This window comes from Mus pahari, chromosome 10 (genome assembly GCF_900095145.1).
Source record: "Mus pahari chromosome 10, PAHARI_EIJ_v1.1, whole genome shotgun sequence".
Taxonomy (NCBI): Eukaryota; Metazoa; Chordata; class Mammalia; order Rodentia; family Muridae; genus Mus; species Mus pahari.
Genome location: NC_034599.1, coordinates 16,882,357 through 16,902,370, shown reverse-complemented (window position 1 = coordinate 16,902,370; position 20,014 = coordinate 16,882,357). Strand labels below are relative to the sequence as shown.

General features: G+C 48.6%; 2 protein-coding genes and 1 pseudogene across 4 annotated transcripts in view; 1 reads left to right on the top strand and 2 right to left on the bottom strand.

Annotated features, from left to right (window-relative positions):
- Carm1 (coactivator associated arginine methyltransferase 1) overlaps positions 1-5,223 on the bottom strand; it is a 41,228-nt gene extending 36,005 nt beyond the window's left edge. For 2 of the 3 annotated variants that reach the window (XM_021206135.1, XM_021206133.1), the window contains exon 1: positions 4,904-5,223. In XM_021206135.1, the coding sequence (XP_021061794.1) occupies positions 4,904-5,126 (223 nt within the window). In that variant the 5' untranslated portion in view covers positions 5,127-5,223. The remainder of the gene's footprint in view (positions 1-4,903) is intronic. The other variant, XM_021206132.2, reaches the window with a different exon arrangement.
- A 1,950-nt stretch (positions 5,224-7,173) lies between these two features.
- Positions 7,174-20,014, bottom strand: part of C10H19orf38 (chromosome 10 C19orf38 homolog) — a 17,116-nt gene continuing 4,275 nt past the window's right edge. Inside the window, exons 3-7 of the mRNA XM_021207639.1 lie at positions 15,523-15,612; positions 12,295-12,322; positions 11,738-11,781; positions 10,992-11,029; positions 7,174-7,824 (exon numbers count right to left, since the gene is read on the bottom strand). Of these exons, the coding sequence (XP_021063298.1) occupies positions 7,708-7,824; positions 10,992-11,029; positions 11,738-11,781; positions 12,295-12,322; positions 15,523-15,612 (317 nt within the window). The 3' untranslated portion in view covers positions 7,174-7,707. The remainder of the gene's footprint in view (positions 7,825-10,991; positions 11,030-11,737; positions 11,782-12,294; positions 12,323-15,522; positions 15,613-20,014) is intronic.
- LOC115064809 lies at positions 17,103-17,477 on the top strand (annotated as a pseudogene).

Here is a 20,014-nt window from a genome sequence, read left to right as displayed (position 1 = left end):
TAGCTGTCTTCAGACACTCCAGGAGAGGGCGTCAGGTCTTGTTACGGATGGTTGTGAGCCACCATGTGGTTGCTGGGATTTGAACTCTGGACCTTTGGTAGAGCAGTCGGGTGCTCTTACCCACTGAGCCATCTCACCAGCCCCCGAACTTAGATTCTCTTGTCTCCTCCTCCTACGTGCTGAAATTAAAGTCATATACCACAACTGGCCAATAATACAGGTTTTATAAAACAAGACAGTCTTTGCTGACTACTTTTTGTAGACTAGTGATTTTTTTTTTCCCAATCCCTAAAAACTATAAAAACTTCTAGCCCTGATTGTATAAAAATAGGCCACAGGCTCCATTTTGCCAACACTTTCCAAGCACTTGAGTTGGGCTATAGGAGCTCATGCAGAGCCTGATATAAAGTAAATCCAAAATAAATGACAACAGACATAAGGCAGGTGACAGAAGATAATCTTTCTGGTATTACTAACTTTGCAACTTCATCCTATCTATTCCTTTAAACTACATCCCATCTTGACAATAAAGCAGACTAATGCCTGGGCTCATAACAAATGCTCAGGAAATGCAGAGGGAAATCACAATGGCCCCTGGTCCTGTGACTCCACAGTCTAGTTGTATCACAAGTCTGACTTTGAACTCCCTCAGCAGCCTCAGCGTCCCTAATGCTGGATTACAGGTGTACAGCAGCGTACCTCATTAATACAGGGGTGATACAAGACTGTTTTAGGCATGTCGGGTAAACACTATACAAACTGAGTGACATCCCAACATAGAGGTTTCTCTAGCCTTTCCAACCTGCATGTCCCTCACCAAAATGACATTAGCCCTTTCTTATCAGCCAGGTCTGTGCAAGGCATCTCTTCCTAAGGGGTTGGGAGCATGAGGGACATCATCCAAATTCATTCTTGCTGATCAAAACAGAAAAATGTACTGGGCATCTCTAAATGGGATAGTGCCAGACTGAGCAACTGCAAGTTGGCTCTGCTCTCCTCCTCACCAGCCCAGCCTGGGCTTTTCTGAGAAGCAGCCTCCCTCCAGGAGTGGTAGCCTCTATTCCTGTAGAGGCTATGCCAGTACTTCTTCAAGGCCAGGGAAAACCCATGCCAGGGAGAGTGGTCTGGTTTCGGTAGCTGCCTGCCATGTGGCCACTCTCATGGATAACAAACAGTCAGTGACTTCCAATGGCTAGAGCTGGAAAAAGGGTAAATGCTCTGTGGAGGGACCAGAATGGGCTTCTGCAGCTGCTTACCACATCTCCCAAGGAAAGGCACAGCTGCAGAGAAATGGATGCCCAGGAGTCTCTCTCCCATCATGGGGTACAAAACATAAGGAGGCATCCTAGAAAACAAGCTCCTCCTTATGCTACCCTGATGAGTGGCTGGGGCTAAGCTCAAAAGGTACAAAGACTGCCCATACACAGAGCCCTGCATAAACCAGCATGGTGCTGCATGTCTCTAATCCCAGGCCTGGAGAGATGGAGGCAGGAAGATTAGAAATTCAAGGCCATCAGCTATACTGCAAATTTGATGCTAGTTTGAGCAACATAAAACATTGTTTCAAAATATCAGTAACAATAGTAATACAAAATAAAAATAACATCTGTAAAAGAGTTCTGTTCAGTGTGGATATGGTTTAAATACAATGTATTTATATGTGAAATTACCAAAGACTATGTAATTTTAGAAATGCACTGTTGACAAACCCTTGCTCCAGACTCTATTCTCTTCCTCGCATTTCTGCTCACCAGAGGAACCCCAGGCTATCGGCAGAAGTGTTGCTGCAGGTAAGGAAATAGGCACAGACTTGTCATAAGGCTCACTAAAGACTATATAGCTGACTGACTACCACCTGTCAAGATTCCTGAGTTCAGTTCTGGGCCCTTATAGTACCCACAGAGATTGATAAACAGCAAAGGCACTAGATTCCTCCTGGTATTCTGACAAACCCTCTCTTTTTGGTTTTTCGAGATAGGATTTCTCTGTGTAGCCCTGGCTGTCCTGGAACTCACTCTGTAGACCAGGCTGGCCTCGAACTCAGAAATCCGCCTGCCTCTGCCTCCCGAGTGCTGGGATTAAAGTCGTGTGTCACCACGCCTGGCTTGACAGACCCTCCTTGCAGCCCATGAACAAATTCAGATCCTGGGGTCTGGAAATATAGGTGGCTGAAACAGTTGGTGTCTTTTGGACAAGACACTAGGGCCCAAGAAGACTCTACATGAGACCATCTCAAAATAAAACAAAAATAGGAAACAAGTACACAGAGACAAGAGAAGCCACAGAAATGAGGGGTGTCTGGAGTTTGGGTACAGATAGCCAAGTGGTAGTATCTGGAGCCCCTGGAACCTGCAAGAGAGGAAGCTGTCTTCCCTCCACACCAGAGGGAAAGTGGCCTTGGAAACACCTTGATTCGGAGTTTGGCCAGGAAATGAGAGACTCTATCCCAACAGCTCTGAGCCCCAAACTTGTGGCCAGTTGCTACAGAGACCCTTAGAAATCAACACACCCAGTTTAGCCTGCCTTCAGAACCCAAGTTTAATCACACCCCAAAGTCAGGCATGATGGTAAAAGTCTGCTGCCCAGCAGGAGGGAAGTAGAAGTGGCATGATGTTTAAGGCCACTTTAGGCTACACAGCAAGTAGACGCCAGCCTGAAAAACCTAAGATTGTCTTAAAAATGGTTGAGTGGGTAAGAGTACTTACCATCATAAGGTCTATATGAGTTGACCCATAAGGTGGAAAGAGAAAAGAATCCTGCAGACTGTCCTCCACTATCCACATGCATGCTGTGGCACAGGACAAGACACCCTTTACACACACACACACAAATAAATGTAATTAAAATGGGGAGAAATCTTCACCCCAATGTCACTTTAGCCTAGAGCACTGGTTCTCAACCTATGGGTAGAGACCCTTTGAGTGTCACATGTCAGAAATCCTGCATATCAGATAGTTTACAATACAATTCATAACAGAAAAATTGCAGTTATTAAGTAGCAACTTAATTTTATGGGGGGGGGGTCACCACAACATAAGGAACTATATTAAAGGGTCACAGCATCAAGAAGGTTGAAAACCACTGGCCTAAAGGTAAAAATCCTTTCTGGCCCCCCAAAATGTACCTGGGACTGAGGATTTGAGAAACATGGATTTCTGTCCAACAATCTTTCATTTATATGTAGTCCATTGGTCGAGGCATGTGTGTATGTGTGACTCTGGCTTGAAGCTCTGTCTTTTGTCCACCTCACTTGTGCTCTTTTCTGAGGACAAGATCTCCCTTTGTAGCCAAGCAGCTCTTCCCCGCGGCCCTCCTACAGCCAGGCATGGTAGCATATACCTTCTATCCCAGCATTTGAGAGGCAGGGAAGAGCTCTCTGAGGCAGCCTGCTCCAGGACAGCCAGGACTATACAGAAAGACCCTGTCACAACAAGAACACCAACTGTAAAGTCTCCTCTGTAATAACATTAGCTTCTAATAGAGGAAGCTGGGGGGTTAGGGACTATGTGGAAAATAACAATGCTGTAAATAAGGTCTATAAAAAATGGTGTTTTTATCAAGTTCATTTAAACAACCCAAGCTACCTGAACTTTGTCTTGGCGATTCAGACAGGATTTGCCCATGTCACTCAAGCTGTATTCAAACTTTGAATCTTCCCGCTTCACCCCTAAAGTAAAGTAAAGCCTTGTCCATTACACCCAGCTCCCCAGAACACTTTCCAGGTAAGCCAACCACCACTGGCTTGCTTAGGGGGTCTGTAGTCCTAAAGAGCTTCTTTCTTTAGTCTGTGAAATTCCCCTTTCTCTCATGTGATCAAGGAGACCCCTGCTCTGCCCAAGCCCCAAAAGGTGCCCCACACTTGGGAACCAGACACTTCTTTCTCCTGTGTGTTTCAAAGTCAAGGCAAAGAGAGGAGAACCAGTCTGAACAGACTGCTACACACATTTCCCTTTCCAACAACACCCCATTATCAAGGCGTAGAAAAAAATCCCACAGGTTAAAATCGATCCAGTCTTCCTTGGTGGCCCCTTAAGAGCATCAGTGAAGGAAACCCTGGGAGACAAAGACCAATGAAACAGAAGGGCAAATCCGTCGGAGGAATCCGTCAGAAGGAAGAGTAGCCAAGAGTAAGAAAGAAGAAAAGGTGGAACTACAAAGCTGGAGGGGTGCACTTGGGAAGCACACTAGTGATTCCCCCCCATTGTCCCCACTGAAATGTCAGTTTTTTAAGCAGCTTCTGATAATGTCGCCAGCCTCTCACGTTCTTAAAAAAGACAGGAGGCGCGTGGCGAGGGAGGTGGCTTGTTACCTCTTGACTTCTAAAGCCGGCCATCAGCAAGCCGGCCTTCCTCTCTTCCACGTTTCCATGGGGGATGGGCTTGGGAATCTCTATCAGGAAGGGCTCTGTCCTAAGTCCCAAAGTTTACCCACCCTGGTGGGTGTGTGGGTGGGGGATCCCGAACCCCAAGTCCTCCTCCACAAGGGCGGCACCCAGTCCTCCCGGTGTTACACACTGAAAGCCACTTTTCAAGTGTCCGTGTGTGAGGAGGATGTCCCCTGAGATGAGATCCACAAACCACACCCGCTCAAGAGCCCTCCCAATCACTCCCTCTCTCCAGTCCCCTCTACAATCCCCCCAGAATCCTCGGGGCCCCACTTCCTGCCACGCGCCCCCCCACCCCACCCGCTGCAAATCTCAGGCCCGCGACTCTTGTTTCCCGCGCCCCTCTTCGGGCTCCAAGGTCCCCGCGCACACCCTCTCTGCCCTCTCGCCCGCGGGCAGCGGGAGCCGCGTGTACAAGCTCGGCCCGAGTCCCCCCACCCCCCGCCGCCTGCCCCCTCCCCGGGCGCCCGCGCCGCCGGCCTCGTGCGCCGCCGTCCCCAGGGTGTCCCCAGCACTCACGGCTGTAGAGGGCGATGCCCGCCGCGTCTGGTCCGGCGCGCACCTCAAGGCGCAGCGCCTGCTGCTCCGCGTGCCGCTGGATCTCGCCGTTCGCGTCGCCGATAGTGAGGAGGCGGGCGCCGGGGAACACCGACACTGTCGCGCAGGGCCCCGCGCCGCCCGGGCCCGCCACCCCAGCGCTCCCCGCACCCGGCCCCACCGCCGTCGCTGCCGCCGCTGCCATCTTAGGTCCGGCTCCAGGCCCCGCTGCCACCACCGCCGCCGCCACCGCCGCACCCGGGCCCAGGCCGCCGCCGCCGCCGCCGCCGCCGCCGCGCAGGCCGAGGACGAGGCCGAGCCTGGCAGCGCGCCGCCTGCCGGCCACGCGACGCCTCGCCGCCGCCGCCGCCACGGGCCGGCTCGGTGGCGCAGCGCCCCCTCCTGGCGCCTGACGGAGCCGGGCGAGCGCAAGCACGACGGGGGTGGGGCCGGCCCCACCCCACGGGAACGGTCGCTGCTTTGTGAGGTGGCCGAGCCACCCCGGCACGCCGGGGGAAGGCGCCTGCGTCGGGAGGCGGTGCTCCGCGCTATGACACGCCCCCAGAGGTGCTAAGCCCCGCCCCGAGGCCGCGTTGTGCGAACCCAGGCGCTTTGTGCCACGGCGCACAGCTCTGGAGAGATGGGCAGGGCGTGCGTCAGGAGGCGGTGCTTAGCCTTCCCGGCACGCCCCTGGAATGATCGGGCGGCCCCACCCCCCCCGCTCCGGGCGGGTGACCGGTGACCCACGGCGCTTTGTACCATAGGGCGTCTCAGAAGGCAGTGCTTGGCCGCTCGGACACGCCTCTGGGGCCAGACCCACCCACAGGCCGGCAGCGTGCGAACGACCGTGCTTTGTGCCACTGTGAGCAGAGCTCAAGAAAGGTGGAGAGGCGTGAGTCGGGGAACTAAGAAGAAACGCCTCCTAGAGGGCTGAGCTCCGCCCCTAGGCTGGCGCGCTGCGTACCCTAACCCTAACCCTAACCGCAATACGCGTGGGGGGTGAGGCGTTCGTCGGGAGGCACTCGGCTCCTTTATACACCCGGAGGAGGGCTGGCTCCGCCCCCAGAAAGGACGGTTACTAGCAAAATGCAGACGGTGCTCTGCATCTTTTTGTCAAGGGACGGTGTTCTGATCCACGAACCCTCTCCCTCGGAGCGGTCGGGCCCCTCCTGGCCAGTGACCTGCAAACAACCTCTCCTGAGCCTAGGACAAGAACGATCCAAACGCAGGTGACTCGGCCACGCCCCCAAGTTAAGGTTCCGCCCCGTAAGTGCCCCAGGTAAGCTCCGCCTTGCTCCTGTCCCACTGGTAAGAAAAGGCCCTGTGATAGGGGTGCACCCGTTTGCAGGCTCGCACCTAGCTAGGGCCCCTTCCCATGCTGCTCTAGTATACAGGCTTTTCAAGCCGCGCTCCAGACCTTAGCTTCTCCACTAGGACCACTCCTTTTCTCTAGTTAACTCTCAGGACCCCCAGTAGTGGCCAGCCACTGTGTTCACTTTTTTTTTGGTTTTCCTTTTTTTTTTCTTTTTTTTTTTTAGTTGTTTTTTTTTTTTTATTTTTTTTTTCATTTTTCTTTTCTTTTTTTTTTTTTTTTTTTTTTTTGGTTTTCCTTTTTTTTTTTTTTTTTAATTTATTTATTATATTTAAGTACACTGTAGCTGTCTTCAGACACTCCAGAAGAGGGCGTCAGATCTTGTTACGGATGGTTGTGAGCCACCATGTGGTTGCTGGGATTTGAACTCCGGACCTTCGGAAGAGCTATCGGGTGCTCTTACCTACTGAGCCATCTCACCAGCCCCTTTTTTGGTTTTTCGAGACAGGGTTTCTCTGTATAGCTCTGGCTGTCCTGGAACTCATTTTGTAGACCAGGCTGGCCTCAAACTCAGCTGGGATTAAGGCGTGCGCCACCACGCCCGGCCTATGTTCACTTTTGCTGGGCCTCTGAGAACTCTAGTTTACTTACCCACTCCTAGGCCTCCGCAGGACTCACAAAAGACTCAACCCTTTCCCCAAGTCATGCCTCCCATCTAACGGTGCAAGCACATAATCTCAGGCAGCCCGAGCCACAAAGTGGAGAGTAAAACCGTACCCTGCCCGGCAGTGGTGACATATACCTTTAATCCCAATGCTCAGGAGGCAGAGGCAGGCAGTCCTTGAGTTCCAGGGCAGCCTGGTCTACAGAGTGAGTTCTAGGACAGCCATGGCTACACTATCTCAAAACAAGCAAACAAAACAGAAAACATCCCAAAGTTAGGTGTTATGGCAGTGACTTTAATCCCAGCCCTCTGGAGGCAGAGGCAGGTGGATCTCTGAGTTTGAGGCTGGCTGGCTCTACACAGTTCCAGAACAGCCAGGGCTACACAGTGAGACCCTATCTAGAAACAACAGCAACAAAAGTCGACACATCTCTCCCGAAAGTAAGACATCCAGTCTGGAAGTCAGTTGCAGTTAGGGAAGCATAGGAAAGGAGTTACAAGAATGTAGACCTCTTGTGCCTGACTGGGTGTCCTGATTCAACAGTGACACTTCTCTGGTGGTCTGAGAATCTTCGAAGAGGTTCTGGCTCCCTGTCAAGCCTCTAGGCTGATACCCCAACTCATTTTCTTGTCTTCTGTGAGGAAGGTTACAACACCCGGAATCCCCTTCCTTTGGCCACTCCTTCCCTAAGAAAGCTGTGGCTTGATTCCCACCCCCACCCCACCCCCACTGCCAAGTCTCTGGACAGATGTGCAGCCTCTGGCAGTGGGAGGGAAAGAACTGGATAAAGGGGTCCTCATTCTTCAGCCTCACTGGCAGGCCCGGAAAGTGCTGAATTCGGGGGGCTCCGGAGAGGATGATGCAGAGTTGGGCCTCTTCCGGGGCCCTGAATCTAGGGTTGCCACTGAGTCTTCCTGAGTCATTTTCTTTGCCCATGGAAGAAAAGAAAAGAAATTTAAAAAACAAAAACAAAACAAAAAACCCTAAGTGGTTTTCCGTGTAAGGATCTGGGAGTTCCTCCTGTTTGAATCTGTCAGGTACCTTCCTACCACCTCGACAGATTCCTGATTCCAACCTTCAGTGGCTCTGCAGAAGGAGGGGGGATGGGGGGATGGGGGCAGGGCTCAAATCTCACTTCCCTAACTTCCTAGCAGTCTGACCTCACTTTGAGTGACAACACATGTGGGCCTCAGTTTCAAATGCTAGTATCCATCTCCTAGGGGCCACGTGAGGCTTGAGAAAGAGAGGTAGCACTTTGAAGTGGCTGGTACCTTTGTACCCACCAGTCCGAGTTCCCCTAAAACCTTTCCAAACCTGAAGCCAGTTGGTGAGGTGGTGGATGCCTTTAATCCCTGCGCTTGAGAGGCAGAGGCAGGCAGATCTCTGAGTTCAAGGCCAGTCTCTCTACAAAGTTCCAGGACAGCCATAGCTATACAGAAAACCGTGTCTCAAAACAAAAAATCAAAAAACAAAAAGGAAAGAAAGAAAGAAAGAAAGAAAGAAAGAAAGAAAGAAAGAAAGAAAGAAAGAAAGAAAGAATGAATGAAAGCAGGCAACCCAGGTGCAGTAGCCACACCTTTAATCCCAGCACTTGGAACATGGAGGTAGAAGGATCTCTTTCAGGCCAGCCTGGTCTACATATTAAGTTCCAGAGCAGCCACGATTACATAGATGGATCTTGTCTCAAAACAAAACAAGCAAACAAACTAAACAAATAATGAGAGTGTCTGCAGAGAAGGCTCCACAGGTAAGAGCACTGGCTGCCCCTCCAGAGGACAGGGTTTTCATTCCCAGCACCCACACCCATGTGGCAGAGCACACCTGTCTATAACCCCAGTTCCAGGGCTTCTGGCACACTCAGATATACTTGCAGTCAAAATACCAACGACCATGAAAAATAAAAACCCAATAAAATAATGAAGAGGATCCCCACACCATAGAGCTTTCCAAATTGTTAGCTGTCAGGCTGAGAGATGGGACGGTAAACGGGCACCTGGCAGCTATTTAGTAGTCATTATCTACCAACATGAAAGCTTTCTTTTTTAAAAGGTTTTACTTATTATTAATGTATGAGTGTGAGTATTTTCCTAAATCTGTTTTAAATATAGCTATGGGTACGACTAGGGATTCGTTGGACCTAGACTTAGAGTTCCGGGTCAGCCAGGGCTACCTAGTGAGACCATTCTGAAAAAGAAAGAAGAAAGGAAGGAAGGAAGGGAAAAAAAATAAAACCAAAAGCAAGAACTGAGATATTTGTATGACTGTGTTCACAAAAACCAAAAGGTAGGAACATTCCAAATGTCTATCAATAAACATGAATCAGCAAAATGTGGTATATCATACTCTGGACTAGCATTCAGTCTTTAAAAATGAAGAAAATTTAGAGACAAGTTCACATCATGGGGTGAACCTAAGGTTACTATGTGAAGTAGAGCCAGCCAGTCACAAAAGGAGAAATATTGTATTGTTTATATGGGACAAAAGCAGGAAATAGGGCTTGAGGCTTTGGGTACATGCACAGCCCAAGATATCAAGGTGTGTGTGTGTGTGCTTTATACAGCTCTGGGGCAATGAGCATAGCTACTACATATTGAGACTGTCTCTAAAAACAGCCAGTGAAACGTGACTCATTTGGCTGAGTATTCCCTGGCATGCAGGAAGTCCCATCCCTAGCACCACATAAACCGTGTGTAGTGGTGCACACCTATAATCCCAACACTTGGGAGGGGGCTGCGAGGTGATTCAGGCTGCAAGATGATGCAAGTATTCAGGACCATCCTCAGCAACATACTGAGTTTGTGTCCAGAAATAACACTATTCAAACCAAACAACAGCAGTAATAAAAAAAAAAGAAAGAAAGAAAGAAAGAAAGAAAGAAAGAAAGAAAGAAAGAAAGAAAGAAAGAAAGAAAGAAAGAAAGAAAGAAAGAAAGAAAGGCTCAGGAGCTGGACAGTCCCGGGTGGTCCAGCTCCCAAGTGTTGGGATGCCATACATTGGCCACCATGGGCAGTTTAGGATTTGTCTCAGCTGAAGCCACAACAGATGTAAATGTGGCACTTCAAACACACTAGGCTCTCTCTCTCTCTCTCTCTCTCTCTCTCTCTCTCTCTCTCTCTCTCTCTCTCTCTCTCTCTCTGCCAATGCAGTTGCATCTCTAGCTTTTGTTTTGTTGGCTTTTTGAAACAGTGTTACTCTATGTATTCCTGGGTGTCCTGGTACTCAGTTATGTAGACCAGAGCTAACCTCAAACTCAGGATCCACCTGTCTGTGCTGGGATAAAGGTGTGTACCACCATGCCCTCCTCATTGTTTTGTTTTCTTTCTTTCTTTCTTTTTTTTTTTTTTGGTTTTTCAGGACAGGGTTTCTCTGTGTAGCCCTGGCTGTCCTGGAACTCACTCTGTAGACCAGGCTGGCCTCTAGCTCAGAAATTCGCCTGCCTCTGCCTCCCAAGTGCTGGTATTAAAGGCGTGCGCCACCACACCCGGCTTTGTTTTGTTTTCTCAAGGTAGGGGAACTCAGGCTGGTGAGATGGCACTGCAGCTCAGGGTAGGTGCTGCCAAACCTAATTACCTGGATTTGATTCCTGGAGCGCATATAAAAGCAGAAAACCAACTACAAGTTGACCTCTGACCTCCATGTATATCCTGTGGCACTCCCCACCACCACATAAACAAAACAAATAATGGACGGGGGTGGGCGAGACAGAGACTCTGTAGCTCAGGGTAACCTGTAACTTACTGTGTGGCCCAGGCTAGTCCCCCACTCCTCCCTCTACCTCCCAAGTGTTGGAATTACAAGTGTGAACCCTATACTGACTTAAAAATAAGCTTTTCTTGTTGTCAGAAGGGGACCAGAGCATATAAGAGTGTCACAAGATTCTACATAGGCCCCTAAAGATACCACTAGGTCACCCCAAACCTCCTCTCACCATCCTCAAGGCTTGAACCCAACCCAGTGAAAATGCAGCCCTGTGATTCCCTAGTTTTTCATAGCCGACCCCAGGCTTATGCTAGTGCTGTGACCCTGGCTGAAACTCCGAGTGCCATAGCTCCCTTCCCTCCCAGCAGGAAACTTGACAAACAGAGCAACTCACCGTGGAGATGGCAAACAGAGAGTTATCAAAGGACATGTCTGAAACAGAAAGAGCAGAGTCAGCGCACAGTGGGTCCAATGCCCTGCACCCACCTGGTCCATAGTCTCAACACCCCAAATTAACCCTGCAAAAGGACTTAGGGTTCATGTTCCAGCATCCTCTCCAGATTCTTTCCAGTCACTCCACAATGTGAATTGTGAACATTTAGAGGGAGGGCCTGGTACAGGTCTCACTGTGTAGAACAGAATTGGGGGTGGGGGGCCAGTGAGATGGCTCAGCAGGTGAAGGCACTTGCTGCCAAATTTGTCACCTTGAATTCAATCTCCAGGACCCACTTAATAGAAGGAAAGAATTGGCTCCTACAAGTTGTTCTCTGACACACATGCACTATGCCAGACACCATATACAAATAAATAGATATTCAGATACTGCAGACCTCTGAAGTGTGTAAACAACATGGCTGATGTCCAAGTCCAGCATAGAGCTTGTCTCGGGGAATCCAGGAATGTTTCCTGGAGTGGGTGGGCATGTACAATGAAGGTGGAAAGTGAGTGTTCTAGGCAGTGGATAGAGCCACCGTGGAGGCTAGAAACCAAAACAGAAAGTGGGAACCCAACAGAAAGAATGGGGACTATGTTTGGACCCCAATAGCAACTAGAGGCTACAGAAAGAGTCTAAGTAGCAACGGAAATTTGAAGCCTACGTCACCCAGGGAAGCACCGAGGGACATGGACAACATAACGGACCTGTGTTGGTGAAGTTGATCTGAGCCCAGCAGGATTCACGCTCTCTGCAAAGGGATTCAGAAGAAAAGATGCCCCGTGAAATAGGACACTGGTTCTAGAATATCCCTGCTAGCAAGACATGATACGGCTTGCTCTTAGCACTTGCACATCCACAGCAAATACCTGCACACTGAAAGCGCTCAGCCCTCATTTCCAGAGCTGTCGCACTGGAGCACTGGGTGGCAAAACTCTGGCTGTGAGGAGCCAGGGACAGATCCAGGGAAAAAAAAAAAATCTAACATTGCACAGTCCCAGTGAGAGTCCCAAAAAATGCCAGTGCAGATATCTAGATTTCAGGGACAATATTGTGGGAACCAGCAGTGAGCTGGAATGCCTGGCCCCATGTGACTGAGATTTAGGCCTCAGTATTCACATCTGGAAAGTGGGTGTCATCTGAACCACTGGGAAGAAGCAGTGAGTCCATGTACCTATCAGCCCTCCCACCAGAGGGCACTGTGGGAAATGAGGCATTTGCCCAGCTAGTGAAGTGCTCAATGATCCCCCAGGGAGGGTCTCACCTCTGCTTCTGTAAGTGTTTGGCTTTAGCTAGAAGAAAGATGAACAGGCATTGGTTAGATGATTCTGGATCTGATAGCAGCTGAGAAATGTTGACACCCATGAAATCAAACATTCCCTTGAACCCTGTGGGACCCAGCCTTGGCTCCTCCATGTCGATCTGCCACTAATTACAAGAGCTGCTATAAACAGATCTTTTCCAGATCTTTTCTTGGCAGGGTTTCACAGGGTAGCCCTGGGTGTTCTGGAACTCACTCTGTAGACTAGCTGGACTGTTTGGTAGTGATCTGCCTGCTGAGTACAGGGAGTAAAGGCATGGACCAGCATGCCCACCTTCAATCCTGTGCAGCTCAGGCTGGCCTGAACTTACTATGCAGTCAAGGCTGGCTTTAAACTCCAGGCCCTCCTATTTCTAACTTCTAAATGCTGGAGTGTATGCCATCTTTTTCTCTGAGGCAGGGTCCAGCCCAGGTTGGTCTCTAACCAACAGTCCTCTTATCCCCTCATCAGCCTCTAGAGTTCTGGCATAAAGGTCTGTATGACCACTTTGCCCAGTATGTTTTGGGTTTGTAGAAAGTATTTACTCTCTCTCTCTCTCTCTCTCTCTCTCTGTGTGTGTGTGTGTGTGTGTTCTTGCATGGGTGTGGGTGCACACACCATAGGGCATATGTCGCCGCGGTTAGAACAAATCCTGTGGAGTCAGCCAACCTACCATATGAGCCCCAGGGATTGAATCTAGGTCGTCATGGTTGGCAGTAAGTATCTTTGCTGAGTGATCTTGCTGGCCCTTATTTAGTTCTGTGCTTGACTTATGAGAAATGTATGTTCATTTAAAAACAAAAACAAAAGCTTGAAGCTACCAAATGTGGTGCCTCCCTGCTGTAATCCCTGCAAAGGAAGATCAGAGCCAGGAGGATTATCTACATTTCAAGGCCAACCTGGTCCACATGGAAGGTGGGGGTCTCCAGACCAGCCTGGGCTGTGTAGTAAAATCCCAACTCTTTTAAGCCAAATCCAAACAAACAAAATCTTCAAAATTGTATAAACATGTAAATTGTTTTTCTTAAAAAACTGAATTTGCCAGGCAGTGGTGGCGCACGCCTTTAATCACAGCACTCGGGAGGCAAAGGCAGGTGGATTTCTGAGTTTGAGGCCAGCCTGGTCTACAGAGTGAGTTCCAGGACAGCCAGGGCTACACAGAGAAACCCTGTCTCGAAAAAACAAAACAAAACAAAATAACCTGTGAATTTCCTACTAGACAATTTCCATCACAAGGATTGTGAGTTCAAAACCACCCTTAGTTATATAACAAGCATGAAGCCACCCTGGGCTACTGAGACCTGTCAAAGTCAGGGTTGGGGGAGTCAGTGAGATGGCTCTTTAGGTAAAGATACTTGCTGCCAAGCCTGATGACCAGAGTTGGATCCTAGGGACCTACAAGGTAGAAAAGGAGAACTGAATCCTGCAACCTCTACCTAGAGGGAGAAGGGGAAGAAGAGGAAGAAAGAGAAGGAGAAGGAAGAAGAGAAGGAGGAGGAGGAGGAGGAGGAAGAAGAGGAGGAGAAGGAAGAAGAGGAAGAAGAAGAAAGAAGAGGAGGAGGAAGAGGAGGATAAATGTTTTGAAAGGTGTTTCCATTGTTTTCCATTGTTTCTAGGAGTAAAGGTAGCTACAGCCTAAGTGGAGAGCTGAGAGCAATGGTTCTCAACTTCTATCTCCAAAAATATTTACATTACCACTCATAACAGTAGCAAAATTACAGTTGTGACATAACAATGAAAATAATTTTATATAACATAACAAACAGGGGTGTCAACCTAACAAAATAACATAAACTGTATTAAAGAGTTACAGCATTAGGAAGTTTAAGGAACACTGGTTTAGAGAATGAAAGTTCTGGAAACGGATGAAGGAGATGGTGCATGCAAATGGGAATGAGTATCCGTCTCACATAGCCTGGGCTAGGTTGGAATTCGCTCTGTAGTGAGGTTGACATTGAACTCAGTCCTCTGCCTGCAGCTAGGGAAGTGCTGGGGTGTCTGGCGCACCCACTCTGCCTCTGTGCAGGACAGCTGAACCTCCTTGGACCTTGCTGCCTCAGGGTGTGGTCGAAAACCAGTCTAGTCTCCCTTGAGTACCCAGGGATCCCCTATGTCAGTCACCCTTCCCTCCACCTGTCACCTCACTTCTGCTGATACCCCCCCTCCAACTGCTGAGCTCTGGTGAAAGAATTCCCCAAACTGACTCTGTGCTGCTGCAAACATCAAACCAGGCCTGGTTGAGGGAGAGCCGGCTCACAGTTAAGAACACCGCTGTTTCCCAGGCCCTGTAGCCCCCACGGGTAGGAGGCACAGAGGTCCTACACATGTTCACAAGAGACACCAGAGGAACTAGGAATGGTAAACACACAGGGTTGTTCCTTTAAGGAAGGTGTGTGTGTGTGTGTGTGTGTGTGTGTGTGTGTGTGTGTGTGTGTGTGTGTGTGCATGCATGGATATCAGCCCAGAAGGCTGAGAGCAAATGTGGTTAATAATCTGGTGACCTTATGTGCTTTGAGGCTGAGACCTCACCAGATCTTCCCTCACCCTTATCATAAAAAAATGAGCTTATTTTTCTCAGTCAATCTATAGAACACATCTTAATAGAAGATGTTGCATGTACTTTACAAAGAGTTTTTATGTCAAGTCTTATGCTCTATTGTGCACGTGGGATTGAGCTAATTATCACCAGGAAAAAATTCACTAAATTGTGACACACTTAATATGCCTAAAATAAACTACCCCAGGTCCAAAGTTGGAACCAACACCAGCCATTTAGTCATGCCTTGCTTCCAGATCATTACTCTACTGACCATGTTGATCTCAGACCCCCCACCACACCCTCTCCCCCATATTCCCCAGACCCAGACCCCGCACACATGGAAGGCCACAGCCATCTGTAACTGCAATTCCAGGGCATTTGATGTCCTGTTTAGCCTTTGACACGCCCAAAAAGGAAAGAAAAATCCAAGCATAAACGGGAGTTTAGCATCAGCCTTGATGACTGATAGGGAGAGGAAAGGAGCTGGGCATGGTATCACAGAGCCTGCACTCCAGGGCAGAAGCAGAGGGAGTGGATCTCAGGGCAGCTGGGACTACATAGAGAGACCCTGCCCCAAACGCTGCTCAGGGAAGACTGAGGGTGTTCGGGGGGACTGTCTGGCGGCCAGGTTGGCTTCCTGCCCATTCTTTACCTTTTCTCACCAGCACTGTGATGGCCACCAGCCCTGAGAAGAGAACAGCTCCAGCCAGGCTCAGGGAGAGTGCCAAGATCCAGGTGGGAACTATAGAGAGAAAGGAAAGAATGGGACTGGTGAGGGAGCTGTGAGGGCAGGGGAGGGCGCATCTGGGGCTTTTCTGGAGCCCCACCCTCACCCAACAGACACCTCGCCAAGTGTATCAGGTGTAGGTGGGCCTGGGAACTTAACAAGCCTGGCATGTAGGCAGTTAGCAGTCAATGAGGACTTTTGCTGGACCAGTAAGAAAGTTTGCTCCTTCTGGGCAGGTAGCCCCATCCCAAGAGCACATTACCAAGCACTGTGAAAGTTAAGAAGGATGATTGTGAGTTCAGGGCTATCATGAGCTGCAGAAGTCAAGGCCAGCTTAGGATACAGAATCACCTACACACACTTGAAAACAAAATGAAGGTGGGGGGAGCTTGACTAATGTAAAGACGGTTCTAGGTTCCATTCCCACCACCACCACCACCACACACACACACACACACACACACCACAGTATGTGCATGGAAGTCAGAGGATATCTTATGGGAGATGGCTCTCTACTTCCATCCTATGGGTTGCAGAGATGGATTCAAGTCATCATGCCTAAGGGTAAGTGCCCTTTCCCACTAAACCATCTAGATGGCCTGACAAATATATATTTGTGTGTGTGTGTGTGTGTGTGTATACATATACATGTACATATGTATATGTATGTATATTATATATATATATATATATATATATATATATACTAAAAAAAAGGAGATTGAAAATGGACAAAGTAACCCAAGTGTCACACTCATAATACCAACATATGGGAAGCAGAGGCAGGAGGATTGCTATGGGTTTAATGCCAAGGCTGTGTGGCAAGACCTTGCCTAGAGGAAAGACGTGAAAGTAGAAGGAGCAAAGGAACAAAAGGGAGAGTTGGGAAGATGACGGGAGTCGGTGCGAAGGCGGGTGACAGGGTGCAAATGGACAAAATACATTGGCCTTTTTATTTCTATGCATAGGGGCCAAGAGGAGGCGTTTGTCGTGCATTAGTGCCCACAGAGCCCAGAAGAGGTTGTCCATTCCTCTTAAGCGGGGTTACTAGCAATTGTGAACTGGCTGATGTGGGTGTTGGAAACCAAGCCTGGGACCTTTCAAAGAACAGCTCGTGCTCTTAAATGCTGAGCCATCACTCCAGCATCCATGAAAACATTTTTAAAAAGAGCTCTATATAATCAAACCCCTTAGGAGTCTGAGGCAGGAGGATTACAATGAGTTTGAAGCAAGCTTGAACTACAGTATGAGTTCTTGTCTCTAAAAGAAAAAATAAGAGGGGCTGGAGAGATGGCTCAGAGGTTAAGAGCACTGACTGCTCTTCCAGAGGTCCTGAGTTCAATTCCCAACAACCACATGGTGGCTCACAACCATCTGTAATGAGATCTGACACCCTCTTCTGGTGTGTCTGAAGCAGCGACTGTATACTCAAATAAAAAAAAATCTTAAAAAAAAAAATCTTAACAACAACAACAAAATAAAGCAAATGTGTGCTGGGAGCCAAGATGTTGGGTTCCAAGTATAAGCCTGTGTCCCGGCCACTCTCACCAGTACCCTTGACCCTGCTGAGTATGTTAGGTCCCCAGAGACTCGAAAGACCGGGTCAAGTGCTTGAGCATAAGGGCCTGGTTAAACAGGAGAATCAGTACAACAACCCCAAATGGCAGTCAGACACCGAGGCTCCTGCAAGGTCAGCAAGTGTTTACCCTAGTTTCAGACCCACTCCCAGGAAGTCACTTTTAGGAGCTGTGGTGGCATTTGGGCCCCTCATCTTCTGGTATTATGTTTTCAAAACAGACAGGGACGGAAAGGAAAGACTTATCCAGGAAGGAAATTTAAAATCTACTAAGTTTGGCAAGGATGACTCTGTTCTTGCATAAATAAATCTCCTATTAATCAAAAACAAAAAACAAAACAACAAATAAAAACAAAATAAGAAAAGATGTAGCAAGATTAAGGTGTGCTGGCTAGTTTTATGTCAACTTGTCACAAGGTAGAGTCATCTGAGAAGATGGAAACCTAATCGAGGGGATGCCTCCATAGGTCAGGCTGGAAGGCATTCTTTTTTTGTTTTTTGTTTGTTTATTTGTTTGTTTGTGGTTTCTCTGTATAGCTCTGGCTGTCCTGGAACTCACTTTGTAGACCAGACGGGCCTCGAGCTCAAAAATCTGCCTGCCTCTGCCTCCCGAGTGCTGGGATTAAAGGCGTGCACCACCACGCCTGGCTGGCATTTTCTTTTTAAAATTATTTATTTATTTTATGTACATTGCTGATTTGCTTCCATGTATGATTGTGTGAGGGTGTTGCGTCTTCTGGAACAGGAACTACAGTTGTGAGCTGCCATGTGGGTGCTCGGAATTGAACCCAGGTCCTCTGGAAGAGCAGCCAGTGCTCTTAAACTCTGAGCCATGTCTCCAGCCCTATAAGGCATTTTCTTAATTAATGATTGATGGGGTGGTCCAGGTCACTGTGGGTGGGGCCATCCCTGGGCTGGTGGTCCTGGGTTCTATAAGAAGGTAGGCTGAACAAGCCAGTAAGCAGCACCCGTCCATGGCCTCGGCATCAGCTCTTCCCTCCAGGTTCCCGCCCTGTTTGAGCTCCTGTCCTGACTTCCTTCAGTGATGGACTATGATGTGGAAGTATAAGCTGAATAAACTGTTTCCTCCCCAACGTGCTTTTGGTCGTGGGGTTTCGTCATAGCAATAGACGTGGGTTAGTAGTTAAAGGGACTTCCCACCAAACTTCTTAACCTGAATTCAATTCCTATGTGGTGGAAGAAGAGAACAGATTCTCACAGGTTGTCCTCTGACATGTGTAAACACACAAACACACACAAATGCAGTTGTTTTTTTTTTTAAAAGAAATTTTGGAAGCAGTAGAGATGCCTAAGTGGTTAAGAGCATTGGCTGCTTTTCCAGAGAGCCCAAGTTAAATCCTGAGCACCCACAGCCATCTACAATTGAGACATCCAGCTACAATGCCAGACCCAAAGCATAAGACCCCCTCATCTGGCCTCTTTGGACATAGCACATGTGTGATAAAAGACAATAAATACATGCAGGCAAGATACCCATACCCATGAAATAAATAAATAAATCCATGACTAATTGTGGAAGAGATGTTTTAAAAGGCTTCTGCGTCTGTGGCTACGATTGGCATTGGAGCACCAAGATACAGACCTAAAGCTTCAGGGCAGGGTGATATCACCATGAAGGGCAAGGTGTCCTTACACTAAGTCAAGGAAGGAGAGCAAGAAGGACATGAAGCTCCTGCCATCTTTGGTTTTTGTTGTTTTTTTTTTTTTTTTTTTGGGGGGGGGGACAGGGCCTCACTAGGTCTGTCTTTTAATCCTTCCATGTCTGAATCCACAGTGAACTGCTTTCAGTGAACCATCAAAGCTTTTGTGTAAGGGAAGCCAGTTTCTTTTTCATTTCTTTCTTTTCCCCCTTCCCCTTCTAACAGGGACTCATATGCCCCAGGCAGCCCTCAAACTTGCTATGTGCCTTGAACTCATGCCACCCTGCTTCCCTAGGATGACAGCATGTGCCCCTGGCTGGGGCCAATCCCAGGCCTTGAGAAAGCCTAGCAAATGTTCTTCCAATGGAGCTGCAACCCCTGGCAAGGTTGTTCTGTTTTTGAGACAAGGCCTTATAGTGTAGCTCTGACTTGCCTGAACTCTATTTGTAGACCAGGCTGGCCCTGAGCTTAACGCTGCCTTCTGAGCACTGGGGTTAAAGGTGTTCACCACTAAATCTAGCTCCCTCACTCCTTTTTTTGGTTTTACTTTTGGTTTTTGTTTATTGGAAACAAGGTTTCTCTGTGTAGCCCTGGCTGTCCTAGAGATTGCTCTGTAGACCAGGCTGGCCTCGAACTCACAGAGACCTACCTGTCTCTGACTCATGGGTCCTGGGCTCAAAGGCTGTGCTACCACCACCCAGCTTTTCATGGTTTTTTTTTTTTTAATTAATTGATTACTTATTTAGCTTACTTAGTTATCTTGTAGCTCCAGTCTGGGTACTAAAGAGTCAATGAGCAGGGCGTGGTGGCACACACCATAATCCCAGCCCTTGGGAGGCAGAGGCAGGCAGATTTCTGAGTTCGAGGCCAGCCTGGTCTACAGAATGAGTTCCAGGACAGCCAGGGCTACACAGAGAAATTCTTTTTGGGGGTGGGGGAGAGTCAATGATATTTGCCCTGGCCATACAGTGGGCTCTGAAGACCACCAAGAACTCACCCCTCAGGACGGGAGTTCCATGGAGCACATGACACGTACGATATCCCAGCACTAGGGGAGCAAAGCGAGAGCTCAGGAGCTCAGGGCCATCTCAGCTGCACAGGGGGTTGCAGGCCAGCCCAGGCCACAGGAGTCTCTCTTAAAATTGGTTTTTTAAAAAGGAAAGAATGGGCCAGGCGGTGG